An 18,538-nucleotide genomic window follows, 5' to 3' on the forward strand; every position below is an offset into this window, starting at 1 on the left:
TTAATATAATAGTGAGGAACAGATGAACATCATGTACCTCCAGATGGGGTACTCTACAAAGGATACATCCTCTGTGCACTATTCTGGCTGAGGATATATAACATTAACCTAACCACGAGAAACACTAGACAAATCCCAAATGTAGAAATGTTTTTAAAAAGTCAGGGTAGGGGGCTTCCCTGGTGGCGCAGTGGTTGAGAGTCGGCTTGCCGATGCAGGGGACACGGGTTTGTGCCCCGGTCCGGGAGGATCCCACGTGCCGCGGAGCGGCTGGGCCCGTGAGCCATGGCTGCTGAGCCTGCGCATCCGGAGCCTGTGCTCCACAACGGGAGAGGCCACAACAGTGAGAGGCCCGCGTATCGCAAAAAAAAAAAAAAAAAAAAAAAAGTCAGGGTAGAGAGGGAGGAATGAACTATATTCTTCAAAATGTCAGTGTGTGAAAGACAAAGGCTCTGGATATATTAAAAGAGGCTAAAGAGATATGACAACTAAATACAATATCTGATCCTAGCCTGATCCTGTAGTAGAGGGAGTAAAGAGTTTTCTATAAATACAGGTCACTTTTAGGTCAACTGACAAAACTGGTGTATGGACAGTGGATTAGATAAAAGTATTGTGTCGTAAATTTATGTATTTAATAACTGTACTGTGGTAATATAACAAAATATCCTTCTTCTTAGGAAATATTCACCAAAGTATTTAGGGATAATGGACATGATATATATAATATGCCCTCAGAAAGTTTCAAAAAATAATTATGTGTATGTAAATACACACATAGAGCACAAATGTTAAATGGAGTTAAATGTCGATAATAGGTGAATCTGGGTAAATGTTCTTTGACTTGTTTTATTTTTGCAACTTTTTGGTAGTTTGAAATTATTTGCAAATTAAAGTTAATTTTTTTTAAAAGGCTGGTTAACAACTGGTTAAAGCAAGGTACAATGACTCAAATTTATAAGTACATCCACTTACAAATTTGAAGAAAATTTCCACTATCTACTTTTATTGTCTTACTGTATTTCAGAAATACTAAACACTACTCAAATAAGTAGAAAAGTAAATAAAATGTAGTGAAAGAGACTAAAACATACTGTGATTTTTTTTTTTTTTCCCTCCAAGGTTCAGGATTCAGGGGATGTGATTACAGAAGGCAGGATTCGTGTGGTTTTCAGTATTCCATGTGAACCCAATCTTGATGCTTTAATACAAAACCAGCATGTGAGTACTATAGTCCATGTGATTTAATTTAGAATTGATTACCTTTAAAAATGTTAGAAAGATATTTTTGGTACCTCCTTTGAATTATTGCAAATATTTTATTTAACACTGATTAAATTCTCTCACAGTTGCATCTAGTATTAGTTAAAAATAAGTGGAATCTGTGCTCAAAACTTCATGCAAATCTTTGGGGGAAAAAACTGCTGAGATCCCACTATTAATCTATAATGGTTGTTGTTAATGGTTGTTGGTAGTGTGGCTTGTGGGATCTTAGTTCCATGACCAAGGATTGAACCCAGTCCCTCAGGAGTGAGAGCCCGGAGTCCTAACCAGTGGACCGCCAGGGAATTCCCAGTGGCACATTGATTAGCATACCCTCTGGGAATAGACTTGGGTTTTTTTAAACCTTTCATAATTAATCAAGGTCTGCATTTTTAGTTACAAGTAACAAATGACCTTCTTGCAAAGGTTATATGTCTCTACTCAGCTAAAGATGAACAGTCCCTAGAGAAAATTGGGAAACTGCACTTAAGTTCATGGCACCCTTTTATTTTTCTCTGTTAAAGTAAGGGGATAATCCCGATATCTATCATTTGTTTTTATTGATTGATTAGATAATTAACTTGACTGAAATTAATTCACATTCAGCCAGACGTTGCTACTTATATTTTATTTTTGCTAGTAGTAAAAATCTAAAACTTCGTTTCCTGTGAAATGAGTTTAAGGCATTAGGCATCAGCATACCCGTGAGGAACCTTTATGGAAAGCAGAGAAGTCCCTAAAATCTTGCCGTCAGGTCTCTTTTGGAGAAATAATTCAGAAGGCATAGTCAGGAAATCCGGAGAGTGTTCCTTTAGATGAAGAAGCTGGAACTCTGTTTGGGAGTCAGTGGAGGCAGAAGAACTTGTTGCTTCATCCCTGGCTTTTTTTAGATCTGACAGAGCCTACCCAATTCTAAAGGTACAGTGTTGCTAGGCATGCCTTCTCCAGTATACTTTCTTTCTCTTTACGTATTTTCTTTATCTTTTACTCAAGCCTTCTTTCTCTACTTTTTATTTTATAATTTCTAGGGTATTTGTGGTGATTTAATTAACTTTAACTATACCATAATCCAATATTTTTCAAAAGGAGTAGTAATTGTATTTTGAGCAGGACTACTGTGTGTTAAATAGGACTGCCCTGTATATGGCAAGACAATTGGCATCTTGGTGCCTGGACACTAAGTGTTCTTAACCTGTGTCAATTATTGTAACTGAATGTGCCTCAACACATTTTCAGATACTTATTAGAAAAGTGGTACTACCTGTGATAGAGAACTATTGCCTTAATTCTTCCTTTATATTCTGAAATTATTTCTATATCTGATAATAGTTTTGATTGTGTTGCATTCTTTACTAGCATATTAATGTATTTTAATAGTGACTTTATGTACCAGGCCACTAAAAAAATTTATCCATTTAGGGGTCATTGTAGACATGATCATTAAAAAAATAATGGTGGAAAATAATTCCTTACCATTCTCTGTAAATTTTGTTTGCTGATGATAAAATATCCTTACATTCCCATGAAATAAGAATATAAAATATTTGTATAATTTATTAAATATAGTATATTTATTATATTTATATGTTCATTTACATGAACATAGTATATGAAATCCATATAAAATAAGTATGTATTATTATTATTACATACATAATGTTAGGAGTATATGGTAGCTTACCATAGTTGGTACTGGATTTGTGAGTAATTTACTTCCTGGTTAAAAATTGTATGATCTGGTAATTTTTTTTTTAATTTGACTGTCTTCATAGTTTCTTCCCGTAAGTACACAAATAAAGGTTACATTTCATTGACTGAATTATATTAACAATGTATTAATTATGAGCCTATTCATACTTATTTTCATATGATAAATGATTCGGGGAAACAAATATTACTTAAATCTATATATGAAGGACACTCACTTTTGCTCAGTAGCAACTATTTTGATGACATACTCATGTTTTAATTCAATGTAATAATTACCAAGACCTCAATTTTTCCCAGGTATTTTACCAGGTCCTTCTTAGAACATGAAAATTAATTTTTTAAAAATCGTTCTTGCCTACAGAGTTTGCCGTTTAATACTTACTGTAGAGTTTATTTCTTGAGGGAGTTTCACAAACTGTATGTTTCCTCCCCCTTTCATTCATCCTTGGGAATTCTGTTCTTTAAGGAGAGAGAGGAGCAGAAATATTCTTCCTATAAATCCTTTAACAAAAAGCAGGGTGGGGGGTAATAGGTCACTTACTTTTGAGAATCCTTACATTGCCACAATCCAAAATGTTAGTGATGTCTTATCTCCAGATTTTAAAGGTAAAGAAATGCTGCTTTAATGCTTTGTGTTTCCATAATTGACCTTTTTGTTTTTATATTTAAAGAAATATTCTATAAAGTACAACCCAGGATATGTGTTGGCCAGTCGCCTTGGAGTGAGTGGATACCTTGTTTCAAGGTTTACAGGAAGTATTTTTATTGGAAGAGGATCTAGGAGAAAGTAAGTTTATGTTAGAGAAATTTACTTAAAGTGGCAGAAAAAAATTAAATAATAAAGATAAAATGGTTAATATTTCAGTATTTATTTTCTCTTATTAATTGCTCTGAATTTTCTTTAAAAATCATGCATAGATTCCTCTGATGGTGATCTTTTATCTAAATGGCACATGCTTTAGGTGGTTGGAAAGACAGTTCTTATTTTTAGCAGCTAACAAATTGAACCTTGAAAAAAGGTATCAGATGGTGTGTGTGAATCTCAATTATATATTTCCCTACATTTCCTTATTTCATTCTCCTCTCAATTACATAATCTATTTGTATGCTTTGTTGACTTGGGTTTTGAAGCCTTTCCTCTAGTTTTTCCACTACTGCTACTTTGGAAATAACCATGATAACTAAAACGTAGAAAACCAATCAAGACTAAACTTTTCTGAAAATTGAAAGCAAAGCTTTTTATTCTTTGAACAAAATTTTAAAACTTTTGTGTGTATGTGTGTGTGTGGTTTAAATTCAGCCCTCATGGAGACCATAAAGCAAATGTGGGTTTGAATCTCAAGTTCAACAAAAAAAATGAGGAGGTACCTGGATATACTAAGAAAGTTGGAAGTGAATGGATGTATTCATCTGCAGCAGAACAACTTCTTGCAGAGTACTTGGAGAGGTAAGTGCCTAGCAAGATCCTGCTAGGCATCCAAAAACGTAGGAATGTGATAACTATTTTGCCTTGCTGATAAGAAAAATGTTTCCTTTAGTAAAATGTGACATATGTTAATATAAACTTAATTTAGTGTCATGAAGCATCATAGCCACTAGTTACAATAGAGTAGAAAAATACTGTACTTATATTATTCAAAATTAAAAAGGATGATGAGAATTGGCCTCCTTTTAATTAAAAATTTCCTTAACTTACTATCGTAAGTTATTCACTACTCTGCATGTCTGTGTCAGTAGTAAGAGGATTGGTATGGATAAACAAAACAACTCTTGGCATAGTGAATTTTCTTAAAACCCCAGCTGGACAATAGATTACTATCCTAGAATCACTGAATTTAATTGCTGAAATAAATAGTCTAAGAAATCAACAGGTCTCAGCTCCTCGTTATAAAAATGAGAAATCTGAGTACCAAGATTTACTGAATTAGTGTCAGTGATTCATAGGAAATGCTGTACTTCTGATTAGCAATTGAATGTTCTGTCCATTGTTCCACTGGTTTCTAACCTTCTTATATTTGAGGATCCCTGTATTAGTTTCCTAGAGCTGCCTTAACAAAATACCACAAACTGGTTGGCTTAAAACGACAGAAATTTATTGTCTCACAGTTCTGAACACCAGAGTCCAAAATCAAGATGTTGATAGGGCCATGCCTCCCCTGAAGGTGCTAGGGAAGGACCTGTTCCATACCTGTCTCCTAGCTTCCTGTAGCCTCACGAGTTTTGTTCCTTAGCCTATAGATGCATCACCCCAATCTTCCATCTTCACATGGTTTTCTCCTTATGTGTCTTCATATCATCTTTTTTTAAAATTTTATTGGAGTATAGTTGATTTACAATGTTGTGTTAGTTTCAGGTGTACAGCAAAGTTATTCAGTTATACGTATACATATATTCATTCATTTTTAGATTATTTTCTCTTACAGGTTATCACAGAATATTGAATAGAGTTCCCTGTGCTATACAGTATGTCCTTGTTGGTTATCTATCTTATATAAGTAGTGTGTGTATGTTCATCCCAAGCTCCTGATTTATCCCTCCCCGCCACATTTCCCCTTTGGTAACCATAAGTTTGTTTTGGATACCTGTAAGTCTGTTTCTGTTTTGTAAATAAGTACATTTGTATCATTTTTTTAAAAATTAGATTCCACATATGAGTGATATCATATATTTGTCTTTGTCTGACTTGCTTCACTTAGTATGATAATCTCTAGGTCCATCCATGTTGCTGCAAATGGCATTATTTCATTCTTTTTTATAGCTGAGTAATATTCGATTGTACATACGTACCACATCTTCTTTATCCATTTCTCTGTTGATGGACATTTAGGTTGCTTCCATGTCTTGACTATTATAAATAATAGTACTGCAATGAACACTGGGGTGTATGTGTCTTTTCGGATTATGGTTTTCTGCAGATATATGCCCAAGAGTGGGATTGCTGGATCATATGGTAGTTCTATTTTTAGTTTTTTAAGGAACCTCTATACTCTTCTCCATAGTTGTTGTTCCAATTTACATTCCCACCAACAGTGTAAGAGGGTTCCCTTTTCTCCACACCCTGTCCAGTGTTTACTGTTTGTGGAATTTTTGCTGATGGCCATTCTGACCCATGTGAGGTAATACCTCATTCTAGTTTTGATTTACATTTCTCTGATAATTAGCGATTTGAGCATCTTTTCATGTGCTTTTTGGCCATCTTTATGTCTTCTTTGGAAAAATGTCTATTTAGATCTGCCCATTTTTTGATTGGGTTGCTTATTTTTTTGATATAGAGCTACATGAGCTGTTTGTGTATTTTGGAGATTAATCCCTTGTCAGTCGCTTCATTTGCAAATATTTTCTCCCGTTCTAAGGGTTGTCTTTTCGTTTTGTTTATGGTTTCCTTTGCTGCATATCATCTTTCCTTTGTTTCTGTCTCTGTGCCCAAATTTCCCCTTTTTATAAGGACACCAGTCATATTGGATTAGGGCCTATCCTAATGACATTTTAGTTTGATTACTTCTTTTAAAATCCTATTTCAAAATAAAGTCAGATTCTGAGGTACTAGGAGTTGGGACTTCAGTTATGTCTTATGTTGGGGTGGGGGTGGGGGAGACACATTTCAACTGCATATTACCATCTAAAAATTTAGATAATTTCTTCTATTTACCTCCATGTTTCCTTAAAAATGTCATATTTAGACTGCTTTTTCTTGATTTTTCAACTTGACATATGCATTGATTTCATACCATGAATGATGAAGCTTTAGCTTTCTTTTACTAGCCCCACTCCCCATTCCCTTACCTCCCTACACACATGAACACATTTCCCCTCTCATTATAGTTTTATCACAATTTTTTAAATTAAATCAGTTCTTAAGGTTTAGTCGATTAAGGTAAATGTAAATGGTCACCTCTGGATCTTGTAGAGTATTGCATTTCCTTTCTTGTACACATTTTTGTTCTTTTCTGTGTTGTTTATTCATTTGTTTCTTATCTATGTTCACGTAACCAATGCGGCCCCAAACTCTGTGCCATAGCTGGAAAACTTAATACAGTCAAACAGGTCATGTGACCTCTCAGTTCCATTTTCTTCTTGTATACTTCCTCTTAAAACTGTCTTTCTTCCTGCTTCAGTGTAAACTAATTGCTCTCCTGGGCTGTTGTACAGCTTTCATTCAAGTTTCTCTTTACTCTCATCCTAGGAATTCCCTTCACCATTCTTCTGTATAGGATTCCTTTATTTCCTGGCTTTCATGCTTTATTCCTTCTGATTTATGTCTCCATTTTGATGGAGCACTTATGCCAGTGGCTTCCTGAGAAAGCTTACATGTCTGGAAATTTCTTTAAACCTCCCTGATACTTGGTTGATAGCTCGCCTGGGTCTAGAATCCTAGATTGCAGATTATTTTCCTTCAGAATTTGAAAAGCGCTGCTCCATTCTCATGTTTCCTTTGCTGTCAAGAAGTCTTGTGTTATTCTGATTCTTAATCTTTGTGCATGATCTGTTTTTCATTTTCTGAAACCTTTTTAGAATCTTCCCTTTACCAATACTATTTAATAATGTGAAGATGTGTGCCTTGGAATGGATCTTTTTTCTTTCATTTTGCTGTTCAGCCCTTTCAAACTTGAAACTGATGCCCTTCCATTCTGAGAAACTTTCTTGTATTATTTCTTTGATAATTTCCTCCTCACCATTTTGTTGTTGTCATTCTCTCTTTCTAGGACTCTTTTTTTTTTTTTTGCGGTACGCGGGCTTCTCACTGTTGTGGCCTCTCCCATTGCGGAGCACAGGCTCCGGATGCTCAGGCTCAGCGGCCACGGCCCACGGTCCCAGCCGCTCCGCGGCATGTGGGATCTTCCGGGACCGCAGCACGAACCCGCATCCCCTGCATCGGCAGGTGGACTCTCAACCACTGCGCCACCATGGAAGCCCTAGGACTCCTTTTGATAGATGTTAGACCTTCTGGATTAATTCTCCTAATTTTCTTATCTCTTTTCATCCGTTTTCTGTATTATACTCCTGTTCTACTCTGTGGGAGATTTCTTCAGCTTTAACTATTTTTTATTTAATCATTTTTAATTTCTAGAAGTGTTTCCTTATTCTCTGGCATTCCTTTTTTTGTAGCATCTTGTTCTTATAATGAATGAAATATCTTCTTTTATTTCTCTGAAGATAGTAATCTAGATTTTCTTCTATTCTTAATACTTTCTGTTTACTACAAATTGCTTTTTTTTCCTTTCGTGTTTGATTTGATCTCTCCTTTCATGTTAAAGTTTTTTTTTTTTTTTTGGTCTTGTGGTTCTTTAGTGTCTTACCATATTTACTATTCAGTGATTAAAGAGCTGACTGGATGGGCTTCCCTGGTGGCGCAGTGGTTGAGAGTCTGCCTGCTGATGCAGGGGGCACGGCTTCATGCCCCGGTCTGGGAAGATCCCACATGCCGCGGAGCGGCTGGGCCCATGAGCCATGGCCGCTGAGCCTGCGCATCCGGAGCCTGTGCTTCGCAACGGGAGAGGCCACAACAGTGAGAGGCCCACATACTGCAAAAAAAAAAAAAAAAAATGCTGACTGGAAATTTAATGTGCTTCAGTGAGGCTTCTCTGGTGGGACTTGGCTGTTTCAGCAGAGCATCTCCAAATATCACTACCTATATGTATATCTTTTCTCTTGAGCTGGGTAGTTTTCCTAGAAAGGTATTCTGCAGCCTTTTTCTTGGAGGACAGATATGGAGAACAAAACTGACTTCCAGTGTTCTGGAAATTAACTAGAGTAAGGGGGTCTCATTACATAGTGGATACTGTGGTACACACCCAGATGTCTCTTCACGACTCAGGACCTGTTCCCTGGGCAGCAGGAATGCTGCTGTCTCACAGCCCTCAGCAGTGAGCCCTCTTCAGGAATTGCCCGACAGAAGAGAACTGCCTCACCTAAAGTTATGTCCCTTTCCCACAACAGCCACACATCCAGTACCTCATCAACAAGAAGATGTAAAGGCTCAGCCAACCTGATTGCCCCAGTTCAGGATAAGTCTGAGGAGCCATCCTACTTTGAGATCTCTGTGCTACTGGCCAAGGAGTTCATTAAGATTGAACCACAGCCCAACTTCTCCCTGGGCCCAATTCCCCTTCCTTCTTTCCCTTCCACAGGCGTTATTTCCACAGAACACACTAATAAACTTTTTCCATGTTTATCTCCATCTCAGAGTTTGCTTCTTAAAGATGTTATACTTCCTAGCCTGCTTCCTAGTGGCATGTTGTATAGTAATATTTTCACTGATCCCCTGTTTTCAGTAGGGCACCTATCCTCTCTTCCTCATGCCCCACCCATCCAGTTTCCTGTGCCTGGATTACCCAAGGCTCGAGCAGCCCCCATTTAGCCTCTCTGAAAGTAAACTACATGATTTACGCTGAGGTGGAGGTGACTGCCTAACTGCTTATTATACAAAATTTTCAACTAAAAGCCTGTTAAACCCACCCCATACTGCAGCATCAAAATGTACGGAGCCCATATCTCCTGAGCTTTTGCAGACTTCCACAGTTCACATCAACTTGCTTCTTGTTGACTTCCCACTCTGGTGACTTAGGGTACAGCTTATTCCTACCTGTCAAGTCAGTTCATACATATCTATTCAGTTTTCAGTTTCTAAAATTTTGTTAACTCAACATGTACTATCAGATTCTCTGCTTCTCTCTTCATCTGTCTTTATAGGTCCATGCCCTTTTTTCTACTTTACTATTCTTTTAGCAGGCTGGGAAGGGAGCAGAAATAAGCACATGTGTTCAGTCTGCTACGTGTATTTGAAAGTACTACAGTACACTGTTAGAGAACAGTGGAATTTTGAGGAATATCAGAAGAAACTTTTAATGGATTTTCATTTGCTCTTTTGTGGAGTGCTCTAGCTTTATTGTGAAAACTAGAAAATGAACCTGTATACATTATTTTTGTCCATTTATCACCTGTCATTATAGTCTAAGAGGGATAGAGTCAGTAATTGAATCATCATAGTTTCAATTATAAAAATTTCAATTATAAAAATCATAGTTTAATTATACTTAAGAATTGAATCATTTCTCCCTCATCTTTTTTTGAGGAGCTATGAATACTTTCAATCTTTTGGTCTCTATCCCTTATATGTGTACATAATTAGTCCTCAGTATATTTAATATATCCCCTTAGGATCCAGAAATTTGATAGGAAGTTTATATGAAATTAGCCATATTTTTAAAAGCAGTATTTTTGTTTGTTTGTTCGGCTAGAGCTCCAGAACTGTTTAGTTATATAGCCAAAAATAGCCAAGAGGATGTGTTCTATGAAGATGACATTTGGCCTGGAGAAAATGAGAACGGGTAAGCAAAATTTATGAGATTTATTGCCGCATAGTTCAACTTAGTGGTTCTACTGAAGGGTAGTAGTTAGTTTATCAAGAATTTATATTACTCTTGGGGGGAGGGTTTTGTATTGTTTTGTTCTTGCTTTAAGATCTTAATATTTTTTATTTCATTTATATCAGTAAAGTACTTTTAAACTAATTTTTGTGTTTCTTTATAATTACTGAGAAATAACATGTCCATGTTTATATTGGATTCATAATTAGCCCCAATTAAGTGGTGTGATTGATTATATATTTGATATCTTTTATAATTCATAGCCCTCAGAAAGTTCATATCAGGCCTTTTATATAAACCCTCAGAAAGTTTCAATTAATGTGAAAAAATTATTGTTTTTAATATAGTGCTGAGAAAGTTCAAGAAATTATTACTTGGCTAAAGGGACATCCTGTCAGTACTTTGTCTCGTTCTTCTTGTGATTTACAAATTCTGGATGCAGCTATTGTTGAGAAAATTGAAGAAGAAGTTGAAAAGTGCAAGGTACTAATTTTCAATAACGAAGATTACTGATGAGATTTGAAGTTAAATGAACTACATGTTATCCTACAAATAATTTATTTGTATTTCAATCAGATAAAACATATACTCAGTGATTCTAAATTATGTCAAAATATTCTGTAATTTAAAAAAATATTCCAGCCTTTTCCAGTGTCCATTAAGTTTGTCTAAATAAATATAAATGCACATCTTTTTTCTTTTGGCCGCACCCTGTGGCATGTGGGATCTTAGTTCCCCGACCAGGGATCGAACCCATGGCCCTTGCATTGGGAGCATGGAGTCTTAACCACTGGAACACCAGGAAAGTCCCTAAAGCCATAGCATTTAAATTTTATGTCCTTGTAGTGTTTCTAATTTTAAGAATTAATATTTTTTGAGTCTAGTCAATAGAAAGTTTGTGATTGAGAAATAAGGTTAATTCCCTATTCTTTCCTATTCTAAGTTCTTTAAAAGATACAGTTCATCTTTTTATAGAACATAAAAATTATATTTATTTCACTTTTATTTCCCACTGATAAACTCATTCAGTTACTAAGTATTTTTGAAATCCCACTTAAACTATCCTTTATGTCTTGATTTTAAAAAGCAGTAACCTGTGTAGGCTTAACTGTTTTATCTGTTTTGATTCCCAATCTTGATGCAATAGAAAATGGGTTAATTTTATTCCTTTTTTTAACTTACAATTTTATTTTTCATATATCTGCCTTTTTATTAAAATGATGTTGCTTTCCTAACACAGTGCTCTCTTGTTTGAACTAATAGCAGAGTAAGTTAAGAACTGGTCTCTCACGTCATTTTCCCCCATCCCTCTTTCAGTACTTAAAACCTTAGGCAAGATAGTTAACCTTTCCATGCCTCCATTTCCTGATTGGTAAAATAAGAATAAAATAGTCCTCATATAGTCCTCAAAAGAATTAACTGAGTTAATACATATAAACTCCTAATAATGCCTAGCTATTATTAATGCTTAATAATACTTAGCTATTATTATTTGAATTCTCTTATCACATGCTCAAGAGCTATGAATTCGGTCTGGAAAATCACCACTAGATGACTCTTTAAGAAAAAATGTAAGGCTCAGAGCCAAGAGTTTGATATTTTGAAAGGTTAATGATATTCAGCTGAGAATAGAAAGCCTGCATTTCTTTTTAATTGTCTTTCAATGTAAAGTCTATTTGTCCAGTATGGTTTTTGAAATGAGTTTTCCACTTAACAAAAGTTTATAGCTTTAAGCCCTCAAATTTTATTTGAACCCATTTGGATGCAGAGCTTTCTAAAATGTTTTACACATTCTCCCCTTACTTTGCAACCTGAAGATACACATACAAAGTTGTAGTCTATTATTTTGATTACAACATTTTTAAAATGTATGTACATATAGATAAGACAGGACTTTTTTATTAAACCTGTTAATGAGTCAAGGAGGAGCAGTTATGAGTGACTTTTTTTTTTCCCTTTTCAGTGTTACAATGTTATTAGAGTAATAAAGAAAAGAAGGAGAAAAAACTAAAAAATGAACATAACATTCTGAATATAATTTAAACTTTTATTTTTAATGCAGGGTCATCATTAAAAGTATTCCTAGTTTTCTTATTGATAGTGGTTCCCAAACGCAGCTAATTATCAAAATTACTGGAGGAGCTTTTTAAAAAACATGCATTCTGGATTCCACCCTCAGAGCAGTACTTCTTGAACTTTGCAAATGAATCACTGGGGGATCTTGATAAAATACAGATTCTGATTCAGTAGCTCTAGGATGAGCAGCTCTTGATATTCTGCATTTCTAGCAAGCTCCCAGGTGATCACACTTTCAGTAGTCATTCCCCAGAACTTCTCATTTTAGTAGCTGTGGGTTGGGGCCTATAGTGAAAATGCCCTAGTCTATTAATTTGCCTAATGAGTCAGGTTTGAATGCCATATTTTCTAATCAATGCTGTAATTATAGTAATAATGCCTAGGGATGTGTTAGATCATATGGATTGTTTTTTCATATGCAATCCTCCAGGCACAGTTCTTGGGTCTGCTTTTTTAAATTACTTTAAATCTTTTCTCATATTCCTTTTTCTTGCTATTGTCAGTAGGCACCAGTTGTACTCTATCAGTACTTCTAGTCTGCTATGCCCTGGAAACATAGACACCTTGTCAGTAAGACCTTCACTTTTCACCCTATTTAAAATTTCAGTCTCTCCCCACACTGCTGATCCCCCTTCTCTGCTTTATATTCCTCTATGCTTTTTATCTTCAAACATGCTATTTTTTTTCCCTTAGTTCGTTTCTTGTATGTCTCCCGCAACTAGAATAAAAAAACAGTTCACTGTTCTATCTCCAGTACGTAAATCAATAAATGGCACATAAATAGAACTCAGTAAATATTTATTGATAGATAGAAATGAAATATCTCTATAATAAAAGAAAATAGACTCTGTTTAAAGGCTGGAGCATTTTACAGTATATAAATACAAGAACTCTATAGTACATGGACTCTGTAGCTTAGGGCTGTTTTGTGCCCTTTTGTACTTATGTCCATAAGCTATAGTCTAAAAATATCAGTCTAAAAACTATCATTACAAGTAAACTGCTGCCATTTTTCCTATCAGGTAAGAATTCACTTTTTGAAAATATTTAATGTAGATCGTAGTAATGGATTGCAATGGTTATAAAGTATTCTCACTTTTTTTTTTTTACACAGTATATTTTTCCCTGTTAATTTTTTTAATAGATCTTTATTGGAGTATAATTGCTTCACAATACTATGTTAGTTTCTGTTGTACACCAAAGTGAATCAGCCATATGCATACATATGTCCCCATATCCCCTCCCTCTTGAGCCTCCCTCCCATCCTCCCTATTCCACCCCTCTAGGTCATCGCAAAGCACCGAGCTGATCTCCCTGTGCTATGCTGCTGCTTCCCACCAGCCAACTATTTTACATTTGGTAGTGTATATATGTCAATGCTACTCTCACTTCACCCCAGCTTCCCCCTCCCCTCTGTGTCCTCAAGTCCATTCTCTATGTCTGCATCTGTATTCCTGCCCTGCAACTAGGTTCATCCGTACCATTTTTTTTTTCTAGATTCCATATATATGTGTTAGCATACGGTATTTGTTTTTCTCTTTCTGACTTACTTCACTCTATTGACAGACTCTGGGTCCATCCACCTCACTACAAATAACTCAATTTTGTTTCTTTTTATGGCTGAGTAATATTGCATTGTATACATGTGTCACATCTTTTCTTTTATAAAGTGAAAGGTTGTTTTTTTTTAATTTATTTATTTTATTTTTGGCTGCATTGGGTCTCTGTTGGGACATGGGCTTTTCTCTAGTTGCAGCGAGCGGGGGCTACTCTTCATTGTGGTGTGCGTTGTGGTGCAGTGGCTTCTCTTGCTGCGGAGCATGGGCTCTAGGCACGTGGGAGGCACGTGGGCTCAGTAGTTGTGGCTCGCGGGCTCTAGAGCGCAGGCTCAGTAGTTGTGGCGCACGGGCTTAGTTGCTCCGCGGCATGTGAGATCTTCCCGGGCCAGGGCTCGAACCCGTGTCCCCTGCATTGGCAGGCGGATTCTTAACCGCTGTGCCACCAGAGAAACCCGCCACATCTTCTTTATCCATTCATCTGTCAATGGATATTTAGGTTGCTTCCATGTCCTGGCTATTGTAAATGGAGCTGCAATGAACATTTTGGTACATGACTCTTTTTGAATTATGGTTTTCTCAGGGTATATGCCCAGTAGTGGGATTCCTGGGTCATATGGTAGTTCTATTTTTAGTTTTTTGGTTTTTTTTTTTTTTGCGGTACGTGGGCCTCTCACTGTTGTGGCCTCTCCCATTGCGGAGCACAGGCTCCAGATGCACAGGCTCAGCGGCCATGGCTTATGGGCCTAGCCACTCTGCAGCATGTGGGATCTTCCCGGACCGGGGCACGAACCCGTATCCCCTGCATCAGCAGGTGGACCCTCAACCACTGTGCCACCAGGGAAGCCCTCTATTTTTAGTTCTTTAAGGAACATCCATATGGTTCTCCATAGTGGTTGTGTCAATGTACATTCCCACCAACAGTGCAGGAGGGTTCCCTTTTCACCACACCCTTTCCAGCATTTATTGTTTCTACATTTTTTGATAACTGCCATTCTGACTGGTGTGACGTGATACCTCGTTGTAGTTTTGATTTGCATCTCTCTAATAGTGATGTTGAGCATCTTTTCACGTGGCTCTTGGCCATTGTATGTCTTCCTTGGTGAAATGTCTGTTTAGGTCTTCTGCCCATGTTTTAATTGGATTGTTTGTTTTTTTGATATTGAGCTCCATGAGCTGTTTGTATATTTTGGACATTAATCCTTTGTCTGTTGTTTCATTTGCAAGTATTTTCTCCCATTCTGAGGGTTGTCTTTTTGTCTTGTTTATGGTTTGCTTTGCTGTGCAAAAGCTTTTAAGTTTAATTAAATCCCATTTACTTATTTTTGTTTTTATTTCCGTTACTCTAGGAGGTGGATCAAAAGAGATCTTGCTGTGGTTTATATCAAAGCGTATTTTTCCTATGTTTTCCTCTAAGAGTTTTATATTGTCTGGTCTTACATTTAGGTCTTTAATCCATTTGGAGTTTATTTTTGTGTATGGTGTTAGGGAGTGTTGTAGTCTAGTTCTTTCACATGTAGCTGTGCAGTTTTCCCAGCACCACTTATTGAAGAGGCTATTTTTTCTCCATTGAATGCTTTTGCCTCCTTTGTCATAAATTAGGTGACCATATGTGCGTGGGTTTATCTCTGGGCTTTCTATCCTGTACCATTGCTCTGTATTTCTGTTTTTGTACCAGTACCATATTGTCTTGATTACTGTACCTTTGTGGTATATAGTTTGAGGTTAGGGAGCCTGATTCCTCGAACTCTGTTTTTCTTTCTCAAGATTGCTTTGGCTATTCGCGATCTTTTGTGTTTCCATACGAATTGTAAAATTCTCTGTTCTAATTCTGTGAAGAATGCCATTGGTACTTTGATAGGGATTGCATTGAATCTGTAGATAGCTTTGGGTAGTATAGTTATTTTCACAATATTGATTCTTGCAATCCAAGAACATGGTATATTTCTCCATCTATTTGTGTCATCTTTGATTTCTTTCATCAGTGTTTTATAGTTTTCTGAGTACAAGTCTTACACCTCCTTAGGCAGGTTTATTCCTAGGTATTTTATTCTTTTTGTTGTGATGGTAAATTGTATTGTTTCCTTAATTTCTCTTTCTGATTTTTTGTTGTTGGTGTATAGGAATGCTAGAGATTTCTGTGCATTAATTTTGTATCCTGCAACCTTACCAAATTCATTGATTAGTTCTAGTAGTTTTCTGGTGGCATCTTTAGGATTTTCTATGTATAGTATCATGTCATTTGCAAACAATGACAGTTTGACTTCTTCTTTTCCAATTTGTATTCTTTTTATTTCTTTTTCTTCTCTGATTGCCGTGGCTGAGATTTCCAAAACTGTGTTGAATAAGAGTGGCGAGAGTGGACATCCTTCTTTGTCCCTGATCTTAGTGGAAATGCTTTCAGTTTTTCACCATTGAGCATGATGCTTGCTGTGGGTTTGTCATATATGGCCTTTATTATGTTGAGGTAGGTTCCCTCTATGCCAATTTTCTGGAGAGTTTTTATCATAAATGGGTGTTGAATTTTGTCAAAAGCTTTTTCTGCATCTGTTGAGATGATCATATGGTTTTTATTCCTTAATTTGTTAATGTGGTGTACCACATTGACTGATTTGCGTATATTGAAGAATCCTTGCATCCCTGGGATAAATCCCACTTGACCATGGTGTATGATCCTTTTAATGTGTTGTTGAATTCTGTTTGCTAGTATTTTGTTCAGGATTTTTGCATCTATGTTCATCAGTGTATTCATCTATAATTTTCTTTTTTTGTGATATCTTTTTCTGGTATTGATATCAGGGTGATGGTGGCTTCGTAGAATGAATTTGGGAGTGTTTCTCCCTCTGCAATTTTTTGGAAGAGTTTGAGAAGGATCGATGTTAGCTCTTCTCTAAATGTTTGATGGAATTTGCCTGTGAAGCCGTCTGGTCCTGGACTTTTGTTTGTTGGAAGATTTTTAATTAGGGTTTCAATTTCAGTGCTTGTGATCGGTCTGTTTATATTTTCTAATTCTTCCTGGTTTAGTCTTGGAAAATTGTACCTTTCCAAGAATTTGTCCATTTCTTCGTGGTTGTCCATTTTATTGGCATATAGTTGTTTGTAGTAATCTCTTATAATCCTTTGTATTTCTGCGGTGTCAGTTTTGATTTCTCCCTTTGCATTTCTAATTTTACTGATTTGTATCCTCTCCCTTTTTTTCTTGATGAGTCTGGCTAAGGGTTTATCAATTTTGTTTATCTTCTCAAAGAATGAACTTTTAGTTTTATTGATCTTTGCTATTGTTTTCTTCATTTCTATTTCATTTATTTCTGCTCAGATTTTTATGATTTCTTTCCTTCTACTGACTTTGGGTTTTCTTTATTCTTCTTTCTGTAATTGTTTTCAGTGTAAGTTTAGATTGTTTATTTGAGATTTTTCTTGTTTCTTGAGGTGAGATTGAATTGCTATAAACTTCCCTCTTGGAACTGCTTTTGCTGCATCCCATAGGTTTTGGGTCATCGTGTTTTCATTGTCATTTGTTTCTATGTATTTTTTTATTTCTTCTTTGATTTCTTCAGTGATCTCTTGGTTATTTAGTAATGCACTGCTTAGCCTCCATGTATTTGTGTTTTTTACAGTTTTTTTTCCTGTAATTGATTTCCAGTCTCATAACGTTGTGGTCAGAAAAGACGCTTGATACGATTTCAATTTTCTTAAATTTTCTGGGGCTTGATTTGTGACCCAAGATGTGATCTATCCTGGAGAATGTTCCATGTGCACTTGAGAAGAAAGTGTATTCTGCCACTTTTGGGTGGAATGCTCTATAAATATCAATTAAATCTACCTGGTCTATTGTGTTATTGAAAGCTTGTGTTTCCTTATTTATTTTCTGTTTGGATGATCTTTCCATTGGTGTAAGTGGGGTGTTAAAGTCCCCTACTATTGTGTTACTGTCGATTTCTCCTTTTGTGGTTGTTAGCATTTGCCTTATGTATTGAGGTGCTCCTATGTTGGGTGCATAAACATTTTTTTTTACTTTATTTTATTTTTGGCTGCGTTGGGTCTTCGTTGCTGTTAGCGGGCTCACTCTAGTTGCGGCGAGCGAGTGCTACTCTTTGTTGTGGTGCATGGGCTTCTCATTACACTGGCTTCTCTTGCTGTGGAGCACAGGCTCTAGGCTTGCGGGCTAAGTAGTTGTGGCACATGGGCTCAGTAGTTGTGGCTCACGGGCTCTAGAGTGCAGGCTCAATACTTGTGGTGCACGGGCTTAGTTGCTTCACGGCATGTGGAATCTTCCCGGGCCAGGGCTCTAACCCGTGTCCCCTGCATTGGCAGGCGGATTCTTAACCACTGTGCCATGAGGGAAGCCCCATAAACATTTATAATTGTTATATCTTCTTCTTGGATTGATCCTTTTATCATTATGTAGTGTCCCTCCTTATCTCTTGTAACAGTCTTTATTTTAAAGTCTGTTTTATCAGACACAAGTATTGGTACTCCAACTGTGTTTTGATTTCCATTTGCATGGATATCTTTTTCCGTCCCTTCACTTTCAGTCTGTATGTGTCCCTAGGTCTGAAGTGGGTC

The 18,538-nt window shown here is 36.5% G+C and overlaps 1 protein-coding gene across 5 annotated transcripts in view; it reads left to right on the top strand.

Annotated features, from left to right (window-relative positions):
- Positions 1-18,538, top strand: part of XRN1 (5'-3' exoribonuclease 1) — a 101,273-nt gene that overhangs the window by 46,866 nt on the left and 35,869 nt on the right. For all 5 annotated transcript variants that reach the window (XM_029214098.1, XM_029214101.1, XM_029214100.1 and 2 more), the window contains exons 23-27: positions 1,123-1,221; positions 3,645-3,760; positions 4,274-4,420; positions 10,212-10,301; positions 10,688-10,823. In XM_029214098.1, coding sequence (XP_029069931.1) covers positions 1,123-1,221; positions 3,645-3,760; positions 4,274-4,420; positions 10,212-10,301; positions 10,688-10,823 — 588 coding nt within the window. The remainder of the gene's footprint in view (positions 1-1,122; positions 1,222-3,644; positions 3,761-4,273; positions 4,421-10,211; positions 10,302-10,687; positions 10,824-18,538) is intronic.

The sequence above is a fragment of the Monodon monoceros genome, unplaced genomic scaffold, assembly GCF_005190385.1.
Source record: "Monodon monoceros isolate NGI ecotype Baffin Bay Population unplaced genomic scaffold, NGI_Narwhal_1 Super_Scaffold_11, whole genome shotgun sequence".
Lineage (NCBI taxonomy): Eukaryota > Metazoa > Chordata > Mammalia > Artiodactyla > Monodontidae > Monodon > Monodon monoceros.